The sequence below is a fragment of the Fulmarus glacialis genome, unplaced genomic scaffold (assembly GCF_000690835.1).
Source record: "Fulmarus glacialis isolate BGI_N327 unplaced genomic scaffold, ASM69083v1 scaffold18723, whole genome shotgun sequence".
Classification (NCBI taxonomy): domain Eukaryota; kingdom Metazoa; phylum Chordata; class Aves; order Procellariiformes; family Procellariidae; genus Fulmarus; species Fulmarus glacialis.
The window spans coordinates 28,440-44,509 of NW_009205089.1; the positions used below are offsets into that span (position 1 = coordinate 28,440).

A 16,070-nucleotide genomic window follows, 5' to 3' on the forward strand; every position below is an offset into this window, starting at 1 on the left:
GGTTGCACATTTAGCCTCATCCAGCCCCTCCGAGCCGTGCGCTCAAACCCGTCTGAGCAGGGCGCAGGGAGCCTCCAGCCGAGCCCCGCTCCCTCCGCAAAGCCTGGCCAGCCTCGTCCCCCTTACTGTGTAAGGGGCTGTACGGATCCGCACTTGGAGTAAAAAGCCCCACTAATACATCTTGTTCAACAGGACAAGAGCAGCTAATGCCTCGTTAATGGACTAATTTATAACCTTGTCCTAGAAACAAGCTTGCATTCTGCCTGGGTATCTGCATGATTTGCACTTGGGGGCTTTTCACCCGAGACCCCCGGTGCTAGCACAGAGCATCACCCCGTTTTTACAGACAAAAAAAAAAGCTAAAAACTCCCAAAATAGAGCCTTGATTACAGACAATGCTGAATACCTACAGCTCCATCAGCCATCCCTGGCTGCTCAGCCCCTCCTGAGCCCTCCTAAACCTGCGCCAGTGGCTTATTTATCTCAGAGCAGGCTGACGACCCCAAAGCCGGGACCTGCACACCCCAATTTCAGAGCCAGGGGACCAGCACTTGGTCACACAAATATGTATTTGTAATTGGCCTCGTGATCCGTGGGGTTTCGTGCCTTCCCTTAATGGTATCTGTAGCTTGAGATAGTTCGGTGGAAACTAGGGGAGAAGAAGCATTTGTTTAGCTAAGGGCACGACAACGAAGCCTTAGCTCTTCACAGAGCATTGATTGTGGAAACGGCTCATATACAAAAACCTACAATAAATCCTAGATTAGCACACAGCCACTTCATTTTTGTTTAATTTTCTTCCCCATGCAGACTGGCAGCGTGACAATGGCAACGGAGGGAATCGGTCATGGTTGTCAAGTTCAGGCAATTTTATTGAGAGAAAAAAAAAAATTAACTGCTACTTTAATGGCTTTTTTAATGTTTATTGGGCCCGGAGCTACTAATGAATCAAATGTAAGTATCCTCTAAATTGCCAGTTCTGGTCCACCCACTTTGCTCCTCAAAATCCACTCTGAACTCGCTGCTCTCCGTGAAGTCCGTTTCCATCATCTGGGGAGCTTCAGTGCAGCTCTGCCGTGTTTCCCCGGTCAGAGCCGCGGGTGAGCGGCCAAAACGCTCTCTCAAGCCCTGGATCATTGCACGTCTCCGCTCTCACCATTCCCTTCCAGAGAAAACCCAAAAAACCATACCATGGTGGACAAAGCACAGTCCTTGTGAACCACCCAAGTAGCATGTGAAACCCACTGGAGAGCTGTCAAAAAAAATTCATTTCATTGTATGAATCGATTTCCACTCAGACGCTTGGCAGAAACCCTTACGCAACGGTCCAATTCCACTCTTACGGAGTGTTCATCCAGGGCATCAGAATCAGTCTGGGGACCAAGAAATGCATTTCCAGTAGGTTGGCAGCAATGATAAACAGCAGACAATACCATGTAACGTGGCTGATGTACTCCCTGCCTATGTCATAAAAATAAATGAAAGCCATTTCAGTAATAAATCTGCCAGCTGGCATGAACCAGTCCAAAGAGATCCCCAAATCTGATCAGCTATCATTAAAAGGTAGACTGCCAGCACCTCCAGGTATCAGCAGTATTTACTTCCACCCACACCAATTTACAAGCTCAGTCACCGAAGGGCAGGACAGAGCTTTGCCGCACAGGCGTTGGGAAGACCAAGTCCAGAACCAACCACTCAAGAGCTTCTGCCTGGATGAACAGAGCTTGCTTCAGCTTGAAACCAAGCCTACCTGCCCAGGCACAACCTACACACGGGGGCTTACCTGGGTCTACACTAAAGTATTCTCCAACAGCTGCAATCACGCCAAGTTCTCTCTTCGTTTCACCAAGTGTGGAAGCAGTAAAACCTTGTCTGTGGGATCTCTGATCGGTCACTGTTCTTCATAGATCATTACTGGGTGCAAAACACTACTGGAGTATGTCAGTATAGTAGATGACTACTATAAAATGACAAGTTTTATATGAAAACAGAAAAAAGCTCTGGGACACACACATTCTCCGAGCATACTAAAAGCCTGGCTGCTGCCCAGGGGACCAGCATCTGTGAGCCAAGCTGGATAGTTACGAAGTGGATCACGCAAAGCAGAGCTACGATTCACCAAGGACACCAGGAGATGCCCCGGGCTCCAGCAGGACAGGTATCGAGTGAAAATGAAGATCATGCACATGTCAGCCAGCACCCAAAACACGGGGATTTGCAGGGCGAAGGAGACCCAGCTCTGTGCACATCCCGTCCCTCGGCAGCTGGGAGGGCTGTCCTCGGTCCCAGCCTGGCAGACGCTCGCTGAGCTGCACTTCAGCTCTGCTCAAACATCAAGCCAATGCCTCAGCTTTACATTTTTATCAACCGCTTGCTTGCACACACACACGGGGGAGAGAAGAGGAAGGCTCTTTCGTAACGAAGACCACTGCAGGCTAATCTAACATGGCACTGAATAACATTTAAACAAATTAATGTCAGTACTCTAAATTATTTGCAGACACCCCGTTCCAATGCCATCATGTTTCTACCACTTCTCCCCAGTTATAAAAAAAAAAAAAACAACAAAAACCCAGAGGAGCCCACGGCGCTACACAAGGAGAACAGATTTCCGTTTCTGACACTGTCTCATTGAATCAGCATTAGCTGCTTTCCACACACTCCATGGGAATCCAGGCTTGAACAATAAAAAAAAGCTATAAAAATGGTTTATGTTCTGTTTTACCTGCTCATTTGTGAATCAAAATATCTTTGGACTGAATAAAAAGTTCAGCTGCAGAATAATGGTACAATTGCCAGAGCATGTGAGGTTTGCCCTTCTCAGATGTCAGCCTGAAAAGTTTTTTGGGGTAGCAGCAAACATTCAGCCCTCCAAGGGAAAGGAAAAGCTTTTGCAAGCATCTCGGACACATTTATGGGATCTGTGGGATCACAAAATATTGTAGTGAGGGTGCAGGTAATGGCATTTCCTTCCCCACTTCTTGTGGGGAAATTCCACCATGAATTACTGCAATTCCTTCCTATTACACTGGCAATGTCCCTTCCCTCCCAAAACACAGCACAGTCCAGCCTGGCTTTCCCTCTAGGTCATTCCTGTACTGGGATGCACTGTGCATCTCACAGTGCAAAACCAGTTTCCCATGGACCTCCCGAAGGGAGTAACTGCTGCAGGGCCACTGCTGATCACAGGAGACACGATGGCACCAAGCTCTAGGAGAATCCCTCTTGGTCCATATTCTTGTGACATTTTTCCTACTCTTACAGTTCCCCCAGCTCATTACCGGTCAAGGACTATTAAGTCGATTTATGGTGCATTTTTCTGAATGACACTGCTCACTCATTGCTACGGTTTTGTGATCTGACCTTTTACTTCCCTCCCCTGGTGCAGGATGAGGCAATGGGTCTCCTGAAACCCCACTGCATTCCTCCACGTGGGAGGTAGCAGGGCTGGCTTCTTTTGGGTGGTGGGGTATTCTTGGTTCATTAGTACTGTTAACATGTGGCATGCAATTCTCCCGAGGATTTTATTCTACTTGCAAAGCTGTATTTTTGCTAAGTCAAGGACAGCACAGCCCATGCCAGCAATACTCAGCTAGCAGCTTCAATTCGGTTATGTTTACCCACTGCACAAATAAACCTTTCCCTTCTAATGAAAGGATTCCAGTAGGCTGTGAAGCAGAGAAGGAGAATTTGAAGCGTCATTTCCATTTTAGCTTTTTTTAATCCCCGGCTGGCTGAACAGGCTGCTCTTCGAATTAAAACCCCACATTAAAAGCAGAAGTTGAGTGTCACAGTCTGATTGCCCCGAGCCAGCAACGCTGGCAGTGAAGGTCACTCAGTGGCAACGGAGAGGATGAGCGGAAGAATCTGCTCCCTTGGACGGCGGGGTTCGTGCTGGAGGGTAACACCAAGAAAATCAGGGAAAGTGTCTTTCCTAGCACTGCACACAAACACCACCACAAAGCTATTGTAAGCAACTTAAAGGGAATATAAGAATTTCTCCAGACACAGAAACGTGGCCCAATATGCAGGTGTTAGTATTTGGAAAGAGAACTCAATCTTTTAGAAAACTAAGCTACTTAAACCCATCTTTTATAACCCCTTCCTTCCCTCAACCAAGCCAAAAGATTACACACAATCTGAAATACACGTAGGCTTCAGTCCCTTCCCAGAAACACGTACACTGGCAAGCAAGCTTTAACGTCATGTCAAACTGATGTTTAAATAATCCTGCTGACTTGTGTTAGCAATACCCACCCCTGACTGAAGTCGGTACTTGATCAAGATCCTTTCCTCTGAACTAGTCATAAACATCCTTGGTTTTGCATTCGACTGTGAAACGGGTCAGCGTCACTGAGATGCTCGCATGTGCCATATCAACCGCTGCAGCATTTTGTTTTCTTCTGCAGATTTAACAAGAATTTTACATCATGGAAACACTGATCAAGAAACTCTGCTTCCAGGGCTGGAAAAAAGCAACACATCAGTGAGGCCAGTGCTGCAAACTCAGCCCGTCTGCAGCGTCCCATCCCAGCTCCAGTTCCTAGAACACCTAGTAGCTGTGTCCAGGCAGGATGACAGTCATTGCATTTATGCGTTACACTTGTGATTCCCTTCTCCTCACCATGGTTGTGTCGACTTGTTCTTCCCCCATAACCAATTCACAAGCACTCAAAAATCTCTGCAAGTTCCAAAAGTCAGAATATTCCCAACAAGCCCTGTCTGACACCACTCAGAACCAACTGGTACTACAAGTAATACTCTAGTATTTGTCCTGAATTCCCCCAAAAGAGAAACGGTGCTGGTAGAGACACACGCACGTGAGGAGGGTCAGTCCTGACTGCAGTCATCACTCTCCTACCAAAGCAGACCTGAACTGCAACAGAAATTTTTAGTTTGCTGACAACTGAAGTGCTGATCTCCCAAGCTGTGGGCAAGGGGTCCTGCTAGAGCATGAGGCCCCCAGCTCTAAGTTACCAAAACCTTCTCCCAGATGCAGAGCTGGAATTCCCAAGAGCAGAGAAGCCTCAGCTCGTCATTCACAGCCCACCCCAGCTATCTGCTAAAACACACTTTTACCTTCTCTTTTTCTAGGAAAACCAGTAAAATGTTCACAGCTCACATTATGGTTTACATCTCCAACCCTGCCTCAACGTAAACCTGTGAAAACTGCAGGTCTCCAAAGTCTCTTTCAGCTGTCAATGCTGTCTGTTAAAGCGTACGAGCAGACCCCGAGAGAGGAGCAGGACTATTGCCCCCTCCCCGCTCCCTGGGTCTCCTCGGTGCTGCTGGAGATGCAGCTTGCACAGAGCTATCACCAGCGAGGTGGCCGGTCGCGTGTCCGGAGAGCACAGCTAATCACCTAATAACAAATCTCTGGATTTCTGAAAAGAACGGAATTATTATTCTCGGAAACAATGCATGTTTCTGCCTTCCTAGATTAGCATCTAATTAAGAAGCCCAATGTATTTACAGAGCACTTTTCAAAATCCCTTTACCATACTGTGCATTCATGAATCATTTCCCTTATCCAGGGGGTAAGGGCTTTTATAATATGGGGTGCAAATTAATGCAAGAGCCAACTGAAAATACAGAGGAAATCAGGAATTCCTGAAACCAGAACTGGCTAAACTATGGGCTACAAGAGCACTAAAAAGCACCAGACAGGCTTCTGCACCCTCCAGTTTTTGTCTCTTACCAACTCTGTACTGCCTATTGGGTAGATATACATTTTAAGCATCTTATTTTTCTTAAGTGAAGAACAGCACCAAATGCCACTGTGCCAAACACTGGATTTCACCCAGTCCCCACCGCAGTTACAGGATTTGCTCTTTGTTAGACTGTTTTCTCAATCTCACTTTAAGTTACTATTTACTGCAGGCTGAGCATTCTTCATAAGTATATTAAAGAGTCCTTCTTCTAGGACGCTGCCTTGGTTTTACAGCTGCACTATCACTACACATCTACCAGTTTGCTCTTACAATGCTCTTCTTGCCTACCCAACGTACAAGCTTCTTGTTTGCTCACAAACGGGCACCCCGGGACTCCGGCAGCAAAGGGAGCATCCTCGGCATACCGAAAAAACCGCAGCACTATATGCAGGGAGTAATGCAATGCGAAATCTTACATTGAAAACAAGAGCGTTTCCGTATCAAAAGACTCCAACTTCTTAATTTTTGCTACTAAAACTTAATTAGCCTCATAGCCCATCTGGCAATTTGCAAACCATTACTCAGCATTCTTTGGACCTTGAAATATTTAACCTAATGAGGCCCTAATAGGGACTAATCCTTTCACAGAAACCATTTAACTCCAGGAAAATAATGCCACTTAGTTTGAAATATTCTTCGTTAGCGATTGAAAGTAGCAGTTAATAAAGACATTGTTATGTAAAAAAGAAAAGGAACGGACAGCCTGCCATGCCAGGCACCACGCATCCAGGTCCTTTCAGTACTTGCTGCACTAGCCAGCTTCAGCATTTACAACAACTTTAGTAATTCATCTGAGAACATCAAAATCGCTACTAAAACCAAATTAACTACTTGTTCCTCATTTGTACTGTATCTGAAAGTTTTACTCCCACATCAGAAGCTGAAGGCAAGTAACATCACAGAGGAAAAGATTCTTAATAATTAAACATTCGTACGGGGCTGACTGTATTAGTTTGAAGTTCCCAGGACTTGGATGAAAGGATTTAAAGCCAGTCTTGGTATGGGTGCCAGAGTCAACTTCCTAGTAAAAGGGATAAGCAGCAAAATGGAAATCAGACAGGGTTTGCAGGAAATCCTTGTTAAATTGACGTTTTAAAATTGAGAGGAATGAGTGAGGCAAGTGTCCCACCTCCCGAAACCAGCAGAAGCCGATTCCCTACATTGGGGGTGGCTACCCAGCACTGGATGGGGAAGAAGAACGTCCAGCCGTGATCCAGCAACTCCTACCACATACACCACAAAAATCAAACTATAAGACATGTAGAAGGAGCCTTTGTTTTCATCTTACAAATGACAAAATTCTGCATCAGACAGTTTGCAACAAAGTGTTGCCATGTACTGCAAATAAGCACAATCAATAAAAATTCCTGCTTCCGAGCCTCCAGCTCCTACCTCTCTGGGGACAAGTGGAAAGTTAATTTCCTTTGTTATTAAACTTCTGTGCTGAGAGAGGTCTATCATCACACTTGTCAGGCAGGGCCAGTCAGAGTAAAGGCATTTTCATCTGCTAACTCTTGGAGTGAGAGCAGCCCACTGATACCACAAAGGTCAAAGATCCACCAGCAGAGGATCCCAAGCAGGGATCTATGGGGTATTATTTAATTTAAATTCATTGTACCATCTCCAGAGCATCCCAGAAGTTGAATCAGACCACCCTCAGCGTCCCGGGGATGCTGAAACCTTGCACAGAGCTGAATGCACCTGCCTGAAGCACAGCGGTCCCAGCGGCCGAGGGTCCACTGAAGGGCTGGGACCAGCTGGATGGGACACTGGGGGGGCCGGAGCCCCCCGGGAAGGGCTGGTGGGAGCTGTCCCTGGTCCTGCCCAGCTGCGGGTGGTGCTGGAGCCCCCTCGCCCGGGGCTTCTGCGGGGGCAGCTCGCCCCAAACCCTCCCCAGGGAAGAGGGAAGGTGCCACACACAGCTGTAGGAACAGGATACGGTGGAGGCAGAAGGGTGCGTGGTAAGACTAGCGCCTGTCGCCGGCAGTTCCTCTACTGAAGGTGCATAAACCGCAGTAAAATCCAGCTCTTTAGGGGAGCGTTGGTCCTGCCAGGCTAAGGGGAGACAAAGGGCTAAGCTGCTTGCCATGGAGGCCAGGAGGTATGGCTGGCTACTGCCACAGTATTCAACTTTTAGGGGTGCTTGGAGATCCCATGACATTCACAGGGACATTTATTCTGTTGGTCAGGTCATTTTTTAAAAGCGTAATTACATCCTGCCTTTAAGTACCCCTACTGACACTGCTCCGATGTGCACTTCCTTGCCCCTCCATCCTTGCCCCATCCAGTCTTCCCTTCTTTCTCCAGCTGCCCACCAGGTACCCTCACCACTGTCGGATGGCCGCTGTGTTCTCCAAACCCCCTTCACCCACCTCACAATACAGCTGTCAAGCGCACATCCTCCTGGGTGTCACCTCTCTGCACCGTCCACAGTACCAAAGAGATGCCCCCACTCCCTTTCCAAGGCGGGATATTACATTAGCCCAAATGACTTCTCCAAAGGTTTACATCCATTTTTGGAAATTCTTTATTTGCAAAACTTGGGAGTCCACACTCAAAAAGCATTTCTTTAAGCCATGCAGGAAGAACCCTCCCACAGCACCACGATTTTCCGTCTTTGCAGTTCATCGTTCCGTATGAATTCTCAGATTTTTACACCATGCAGCTTTAAGTTTCTAGACACTGGTTATTTAAAAAAGAAACCCTCAACATTAAGCATTACCGTCTTGTCATCATTAGGTTTCAGAGCCAACAGTGTCAATGCAATTAAGTACAGCTCATTAACGTCCTGCCTGCAAGCTTAGAGGAAGTATACTTCCAACAAGAGGTTTACCACCTCCTTCACAGTCCAGAACACAGACTGCTCAGTGATTTCTCCAACACACTAGTGAATTTCAGATCCCATTTCTGGAGTAAATTGGATAGTAAAGATTTAGGGAGCAGAGTAAATAACGTTTTGTATCAAAATTATAGTGAAAAAACTATAACACGTGAATTAAATGTGAAGACGAATGACCCTGACCCAACACAACCCTCATTTCTTCCTTTTGTCTAACCCCCTACGCACCCCCAAGACCGTTCTGCTGGGCTGCAGAACCCAGATCTGCTCTGCAGCTGGCACGGGGTATCGACAACAAGTAAAGGTTTGGCCACCACGTTCGTTAGAGCCCGTGGGTCCCACCCAGCGACTTACCAGGAAGCGGACATCATCAAAGCCGTTCAAAAGCAGCTTACTCTCATATTGCTGCAGGCCAATGGACTCCAGCCACTCCCCGACACTCTGCTCCAGCATCCGCGAACCTGACGAGAGAGGAATCGGCAGACGCTTGAAAAGGGAAAAACCGTTAAGGCGGTAGCAGCGGCACTCTGAGGAAGACAGATGGCATTGCCACATCATAGTCATTACCATAAAGAAACTCAAAAAATTATGCTCAGAGTACAACAAATCAGCTGGCAGACAATTCCTCTTGTGTGCACAGACCATGGACAATAAGCTCCTAGTGCCTCCACGGGCTCCGGGTTTAATTTGTATCCCAGTTAACACTCAGAAAAAGAAACACCTTGCCCGGGCAAACTGTTTAGAAGCACTCCTGGGACCACGACATCACATGCACTGCTTTCAGGGCTCAGGCGAGTTTCTTGCCAGGCAAACATATGAAGCCCAACCCCACGGGGATGCGGATCCACTCCTTGGCTCGTCTGAAGGGGGCGGGAGGAGGGTAGCAAACTTTCCCCCAAGGCATTCCCAGCCAGTCGTAGGTGCGAGGGAATGGAGCGGAGCCGCTCACAAACGCCCAGAGCTGTGCCGGTCCTCTCGTCCGTGCAACTTCGGACGCACCACCCTGCTCAGCGGGCCAGCGGAGAGGGCCAGGCGCATCGGAGGCACAAAGCGGCTAGAGAGAAAATACATCTTCATGCAGCTGAGACACAAAACAGACACGACGGACTTTCAGAAAAGCAGCAGAAGCCAGACTAGAGCAGCTGTCCACAGGAAGACATGCAAGACAAAGAAAGCACACAAACTGCAGCAGAAGAAAAGAAAGGCTTATACTTTTTTTCCCCAAGCAGTCCTGAAACAGGCAAACCATGGTAAGGGCTTTTTCTCTCTGTTACGGTGTTAAAAGGAGCAGAGGTGTGAGTGACCCCGAGCACGAGTCTGAGAGTCCTGGCACTGTCATTTTACCACCCATCCGGACGCATGGCATTTCAGCACGCTGCTCGGACCGGGCTGGCTGCACTGGAGAGTCTAACTACACCGCTGCACTGGGTGGCAGCAAGACAGACAGAGGAATCAGTACGGTTTTCACCCAATACATTCAGTCCTGCCAGGTGTTTGGTGCATGGTTGTATTTGCCCTTCTTTCATTTTCTTCAGCTAAGCGCAGCTGCTGCATCCGAGCCCCTCACTCAAACCGGGAGCAGCTCTGGAGGAGGCGGCATTTTAGTTCCTTGCTTCCAGACCACGTCAAAACAAAAAGAAACCAAATGCAAGCACGCTCTCTCCTCTTCCCGCAGCAGCTCAAGTCCGAGACATGCCCTGGCACCTCCTCTCAGCTCTGATGAATGAGATTCTTCCCAACACCCTACAGAAGCTGTGCAGACAAGCTCTCCTTTCCCTCACCCCTGGGAAGAGAGTCCAGTGACTTGTTACTCTCCTCTAGAAACGCTTAAGACCTTAAATATGACAAAAAAAAGTTCAGACATCTCCTTTTCATCAGAGAATTTGCTATGCAAGACAGGCAGAATTTTTCAGGCGGCTTAGCACATCTGTTTCAAGGGGATATGCAAAGGAAGAGATGATCAGGAAAACCAGGTTTGCTTTCTTTGAACCTTCAGGTCAGCTGAAGCTGTTTGGTACCTTCCGAGCCATCCTTCCCACCCCCGCCCGCTGCAATGACTGCACAACACAGGGCTCACGGTGTTATCTGGAAATTCTTGGGGTAAGGGATCCTGCTGCTCTGGTCCACGGGAGAGCTCCTCTGCCAGGTGAGCCGCGCTCGGTGAGTTCGAGAGAGCTGGCCAGTCTTTCTAGTGCACACTGCAGCACGAGAAACGCAGAGATCACAAAAGGTTTCCGTCTCCCCTCCCTAACACAGCCTGTGCAGAAGGGCAGCATCTAAACCTGGAATTTATGCAACAAGCTCCCGCTCGCCCGGGGTCTCCATCCTTCCCCTCCGTCGATCCTGGCTGGTCCGCCAGCAGCCAGGCAGCCGTGTCCCCTCACCAGGCAATTGCGCGTCCTTGCAGAGCGCTGCAGCGGCGTGCTTTGTCTGAAGGCAGCGAGCTCCACGCTTGCCGTTCCCCTCTCAGTCCTGTCTCCTGCTCTCACATTGCCTGTCCCTCCCTTCTCTTCATCCTCTTACCCCTCCCAGCTTTTCCATCCACTGTACAAGCAGCGAGCAGCCTTCGCAGCAGAAGCTGCAGGAGAGGGGAGGGAGACACAGCAGCTTTATAATTCTCTAGTGGAAATTACTGACTTTTCAATATTTACTCGATGATGGACTACACAGCTTGGGTTTTCAAAAATGACGTTACAGGTCTGCTTTAAGAGATTTGTGGCTCGCTGAAAATTAATTTATCGAGAGAGAGAGGTGAGGAAACTGCTTGCTGCCTACTACAGCATTTCTGGAAGCAGTCGGGCTATTGGCAGGGGGAATGAAACCACAGCAGTTCCTTCCTCTGGGCTCCTGAATTTCATTTTTAAAAAAATTATTTACTCTATTCAGCTTTTTGTACACTTGTAAATGTATTTCTGCTTTTAAAGGGGAAACCTACAGTGGCACCGAGTGCAGGTTTTCTGTTTTTAAAACCACTTCAAATCAAGAGAAAACAGAGGGAGGGGAATGGAGGGGTTTACTTTAAAAAGAAAAAGAACAGATGCCCCAAAACATCCTAGACTGAAAACAAGGAAGTCCAAAATACACTTGATATTTGCACGTTATGAGGATGACATGGGAGCAAATGGATCCCAGTCACTGTGCCCCCCTGCAAGAGCCCAATCACAACTTCTAATTGAAACAAACTCCTAATGTTCAGCTCCATCCTTCTCCTTACGCTCCACAGTTTAGGAATCCTACCTTTAAAAGGTCTGCAGGTGGCAGAAGGGGAAAACAGTCAATAGAGTGTAGTTAGAAACAATTAGAGTATTTAAAAGTTGCAAAAAAAGCAAGCCAAGCAATTCAGTTCTTGCAGGACATTTTTCAAGTAACACAGCATGCTTCAAAGAAAACAGGAAAGGGAGAGGGCTACCAGGGCTCAGGTCCTTTTTGCAAGATACTGTTTCAGTAACGACCTTTAGTGCAAAGTTTGAGTCTGTTTGGAGGAAGAAATAAGTCCGTGGGCCGTGCCAGACAAAAAGCATCAACCCCGTTTGCTCACGGAAACTGATAACAGTTTAACATGACCTGGTGTGGCCTGAGGAGACACAACCAAGCTTCACCGGGAAGAAAAAACTGCAAGTCCAAGCAAGTGTTGATGAAAGCACTGTCCACACACAAAGTGAGCATGCAAGACAAGCAAATCAGGCAGTTGTTGCCACAGCTGGGGACGATCACCAGCTGAAAGTCCTTAAATCCACTGAGTGGGCTATAAACTCAGGCAGTGCATTAGGCAAGATGGATAGGCAAGGAGAATGTAGTCACTAATGCTATCAGATGCAAGAAATACAGCCAGCATCCGACTTTACTGGAACTAAGATCAATTAGCCAAACGCAGATTGCTAACAAATTTCCCCCTCTTTTGTCAAGTAAAACACCAAGCGCGTTCCTCACGTCTCAAGTCAACCGCAGAGTTAACTCACCAAGCCCCAAACGCATTCCCTGTCCAGTGCAGCATGCCTCCCGCCTGCATCAAGCTGATTTATTGAGCAGAGACCACTCATCTCTATTTTTGGGGAGAGAAACGCTGCCTGACAAATCACCATAACCCAGGGAGCAACACACTTTCTTGTTCAAAGCCAGCAGTGAGATGAGACGCTGCAGTGCAGAGGGGTTGCGTTTCTGCTGCGAGACGTGTACTCCCCTACCCCTCTGACCCACATCTGGAAGGAAGAGATGATCAGAAGAAGGTTGCTGGAGCTAAATAAATGCGTGACTGCAAAACATGCATGCAGAGAGACACAGACTGAACACAAACATCTGTTCCCAGGCCAAAAAAAAATCCTTTAAAGCAAAGGTTAGGTGGAATCCGCTACCCTCTAAAAGATGGTGTTCCTTGATTCCCCAACCTCTGAAAAGGACTTACCGCAACACGGATCAGTGACAGACTTCTCCTTTCCTCCCATCTATACCTCCCACCCTTGGGAAATACATTTGGAAGATTTTCTTACAAGCTCTACCAGGAAATCAGAGGATTGAACCTGTTGGCCAAGAAATAGATTCTAGCTCCAAATTCTATAAAGATGCCAAGATGCATCTAATTGTCTTATCATCCAGGGGCCTCAGAATTTTAATGCGCTCATCCGTAACACCATGGCAAGACACGGAAGTTTTGTTACTCTGTTTTATGGAAGAAAGCTTGATGGTACAGAAACCAGCTATTTGCCCAAATTTGGGAAGTCTCGGCCATGGCAGGGAAGCCTGAAACCAAGTGTCTCGTGGCCTGGGCTTGTTCCAGCGTGGCTCCAAGGGTCCCCGCTTTCCCTAGACACAAGTCAGTTGTATGTAATAACTGCTTGTATAAACAGACTCCAAACATACTTATCTCCGCAGCAACTGCCAAGCAAGGCATTTTACCTTTCCAGGCAAATTAGTGATCCCAGAAACAAAACTAGTCAGGAGCCCCAATATCCTCAAAGCCCACCCATTTTTGAGGACGTGAGAGCATTTGGAAAGTTCCCTGCAGCTCCCTGCACATTTGGGATATGATCTGAAGCGTTAAAACAGCCCTAGCAAACTCCTGAGGACCAAAAGCTAAACACTGCCAGAAAACAAAAATGTGCATGCACCTCAGGACAGCCTTCATCCTTGCAGCAAAGCACTGCCCGCTCTCTGGCTAGCTGCACTTATAGGAAAGGAAGGAGAAACAGGGAACATGTAGAGCAGCTGATCTGCACAGGAGGGATCCCAAACCGAGCGTAACACAGCACAGCCCGCAGGAAAACACCCGGCTTAAGGACAAGGCAGCTCCTGGGTCTGCCTGCTCCCAGAGATGGGTGTCCATTTTGCTGAAAACTCCCTGCACAATGGCAGCTTTTGCTGAAGTGCTGGCTCCTCCTCTCCCCTCCATGTTAGACCTCTTCACTAACGATATCGATCCATCACAGACGCTGCTACAGCTACGGACCGGCTCGGGGAGGGGAGGGCTTGTCACAAAGCAGGATGTTAAACAGTCGCCGTTGCATTAGACCAAAAACCACACACCGTTTCGCATCCTGCTGCAAAGGCATTTGACCCTAGAAAACATAAGCTCTAATCAGTACGTAGTATCTAGGGCAGGCACAGGTTAAACTCTCACTGGGAATGCATGGTGGATTCCTCCTCACCAAAGCTAAAATCCAGGTGACAAGTGGATACGAGATAAGCTTTATTACAGAAGTGTGAGCTGCGTGTGCGGATACATATTAGCATCTCATCAAGAGGAGACGCTGCCCACCCGAAGCAGTTCAGATGCAGCAGTTTGGAGGTGAAGGATTTAAAAGGACAGAATCCCTCACGCTCTCCAGCATCCTCCATCACGCTGCAGTAAAGGAAAACAAGCTCTTGAGTTCTGCTTTTGTCTTTGCTCCTGATTTAAAAGCAGAGAAGGGAATTCGTGCTTCAAGTATAGGGTGGGAAGCACCTGTCCTGCAAGCAGCCTTGTTTAGTGGATATCGATACCTACGGGAATACTCAAACAGCCTCGCATCACCCAAGTTGAGGCACGTGGCCTTAACCACATCCAAAGGGCACGGCCACCAAGACACCCGTGCTGACCCGCAACTGGCATCACCCCAGTCCTGCTCCCAGCACAGCCGCTGCCCTCACAGAAGTGGCTGGGGAGGACGATCCTCCCTCCAGAGAAATCCAAGGGGCATGGGGAAAAGGCCGTGTCCCTGGACAGGCAGGACCGTTCCCGGCTGTTGGGTCAGGAAGTATCCAGGGGACAGCACTGCCACAGCTGAACTGGTCTCACCATCAGAAAGCATTTCCTCCGACAACAATTTCAAGATGAAGATTTTTTTAAACCCCTTGAGCAGTACATGATATTTAGGCACCTTTGGTCCCCAGACAGCAGAGTTCATCGGCATCCATTTAATCAAGCTCTGCACGCTGTGTCTCACTACAAACAACTCCGTTTCAAAAGGCACCATTAAAGCCAAGCAATTATCTCCTCCTTTGAAGGCTCCCAAGGACCCACGGCTCTGCCAGCAGCAGCAGAGAGCACAGGTTCCTTAAACTGCTGGTTTCCAGAGTGAAGCTGCATCCCAGGAAGAGAAGAATTAAAATAAACCTCCCGAGCAGCTCGGAAATGTAGAAGCGTTGAGAGAGTCAGCTGGGAAAGGGCTAGGTTATTTCCCCACTCTGCAAACAGTATGGAGACACGCCTAGGAACATTTGCACCAATATCAAAGCCTCCTTCCTCTATTTGTTCCACCTCCCCTTCACATCTACTTTCCTCAAAAGAAGGCACAAAAAGTATTGCGAAAAAGCTGGTAAAACGGCAGAACGATCCTGTTTGATGTGCAGAGCCAAGGCATGCAATGAGGTCACTGCAGGAGCAATGGAGGAAGATTTTTAACTGAGACTTGGTTCTCTCTGCTGCTCCAGTCCGGATCCTGCACACAAACTCGGCACAGGGCTCGCTATCCCCCACACCGCAGCCGCCTCTACTTACAACATTTATGGAAATGAGAGTGTTTTAACCCAGGATCGTCTCCCGTCACTCTGATGCTGCATTGCGGAGATAAGAGTTATAATAGTTGCAAACATGGCTGGAGGAGGACGTTGCTCTGTTTGAGGAAAATCAATGTGCTAAATGACACTACGATTCCTTCTTCACCTTGTTTTATGGAAATTGGAAAAAGCAAAGACAAAATGCACAACTAAATCATCTCAGACACTATTTATGAAGTTTTATTATAAAATTAATAAAACTACATACTTCAAGGTCACAGAAGTACGTAGGTGAAATATATAGAAAAAAGAAATTGTGATGAGTTTTATCTGATTTGAAGCAACGACAGGGCATCTAGAGTTTTACAGGTGGAAAGTTGGAGAAGAAACATTATAATATTCTGGCAAAAACATTTTATGGGCTGCAGAAAACCAGTATTTCTGCTGGAAAACCGCCGCAACCCTCCAGTTACTCCGGACGGTTTGTTTTAGAGGCTGGGTGGCAGAAGCAGCTCTTTACGTCTTATTCTATTGCAATCAAGCTAAAA

General features: G+C 47.7%; 1 protein-coding gene across 1 annotated transcript in view; it reads right to left on the reverse strand.

Annotated features, from left to right (window-relative positions):
* LOC104074954 (ankyrin repeat and SAM domain-containing protein 1A-like) overlaps positions 1–16,070 on the reverse strand; it is a 66,422-nt gene that overhangs the window by 14,641 nt on the left and 35,711 nt on the right. The window contains 1 exon segment of the mRNA XM_009575268.1: positions 8,905–9,011. Coding sequence (XP_009573563.1) covers positions 8,905–9,011 — 107 coding nt within the window.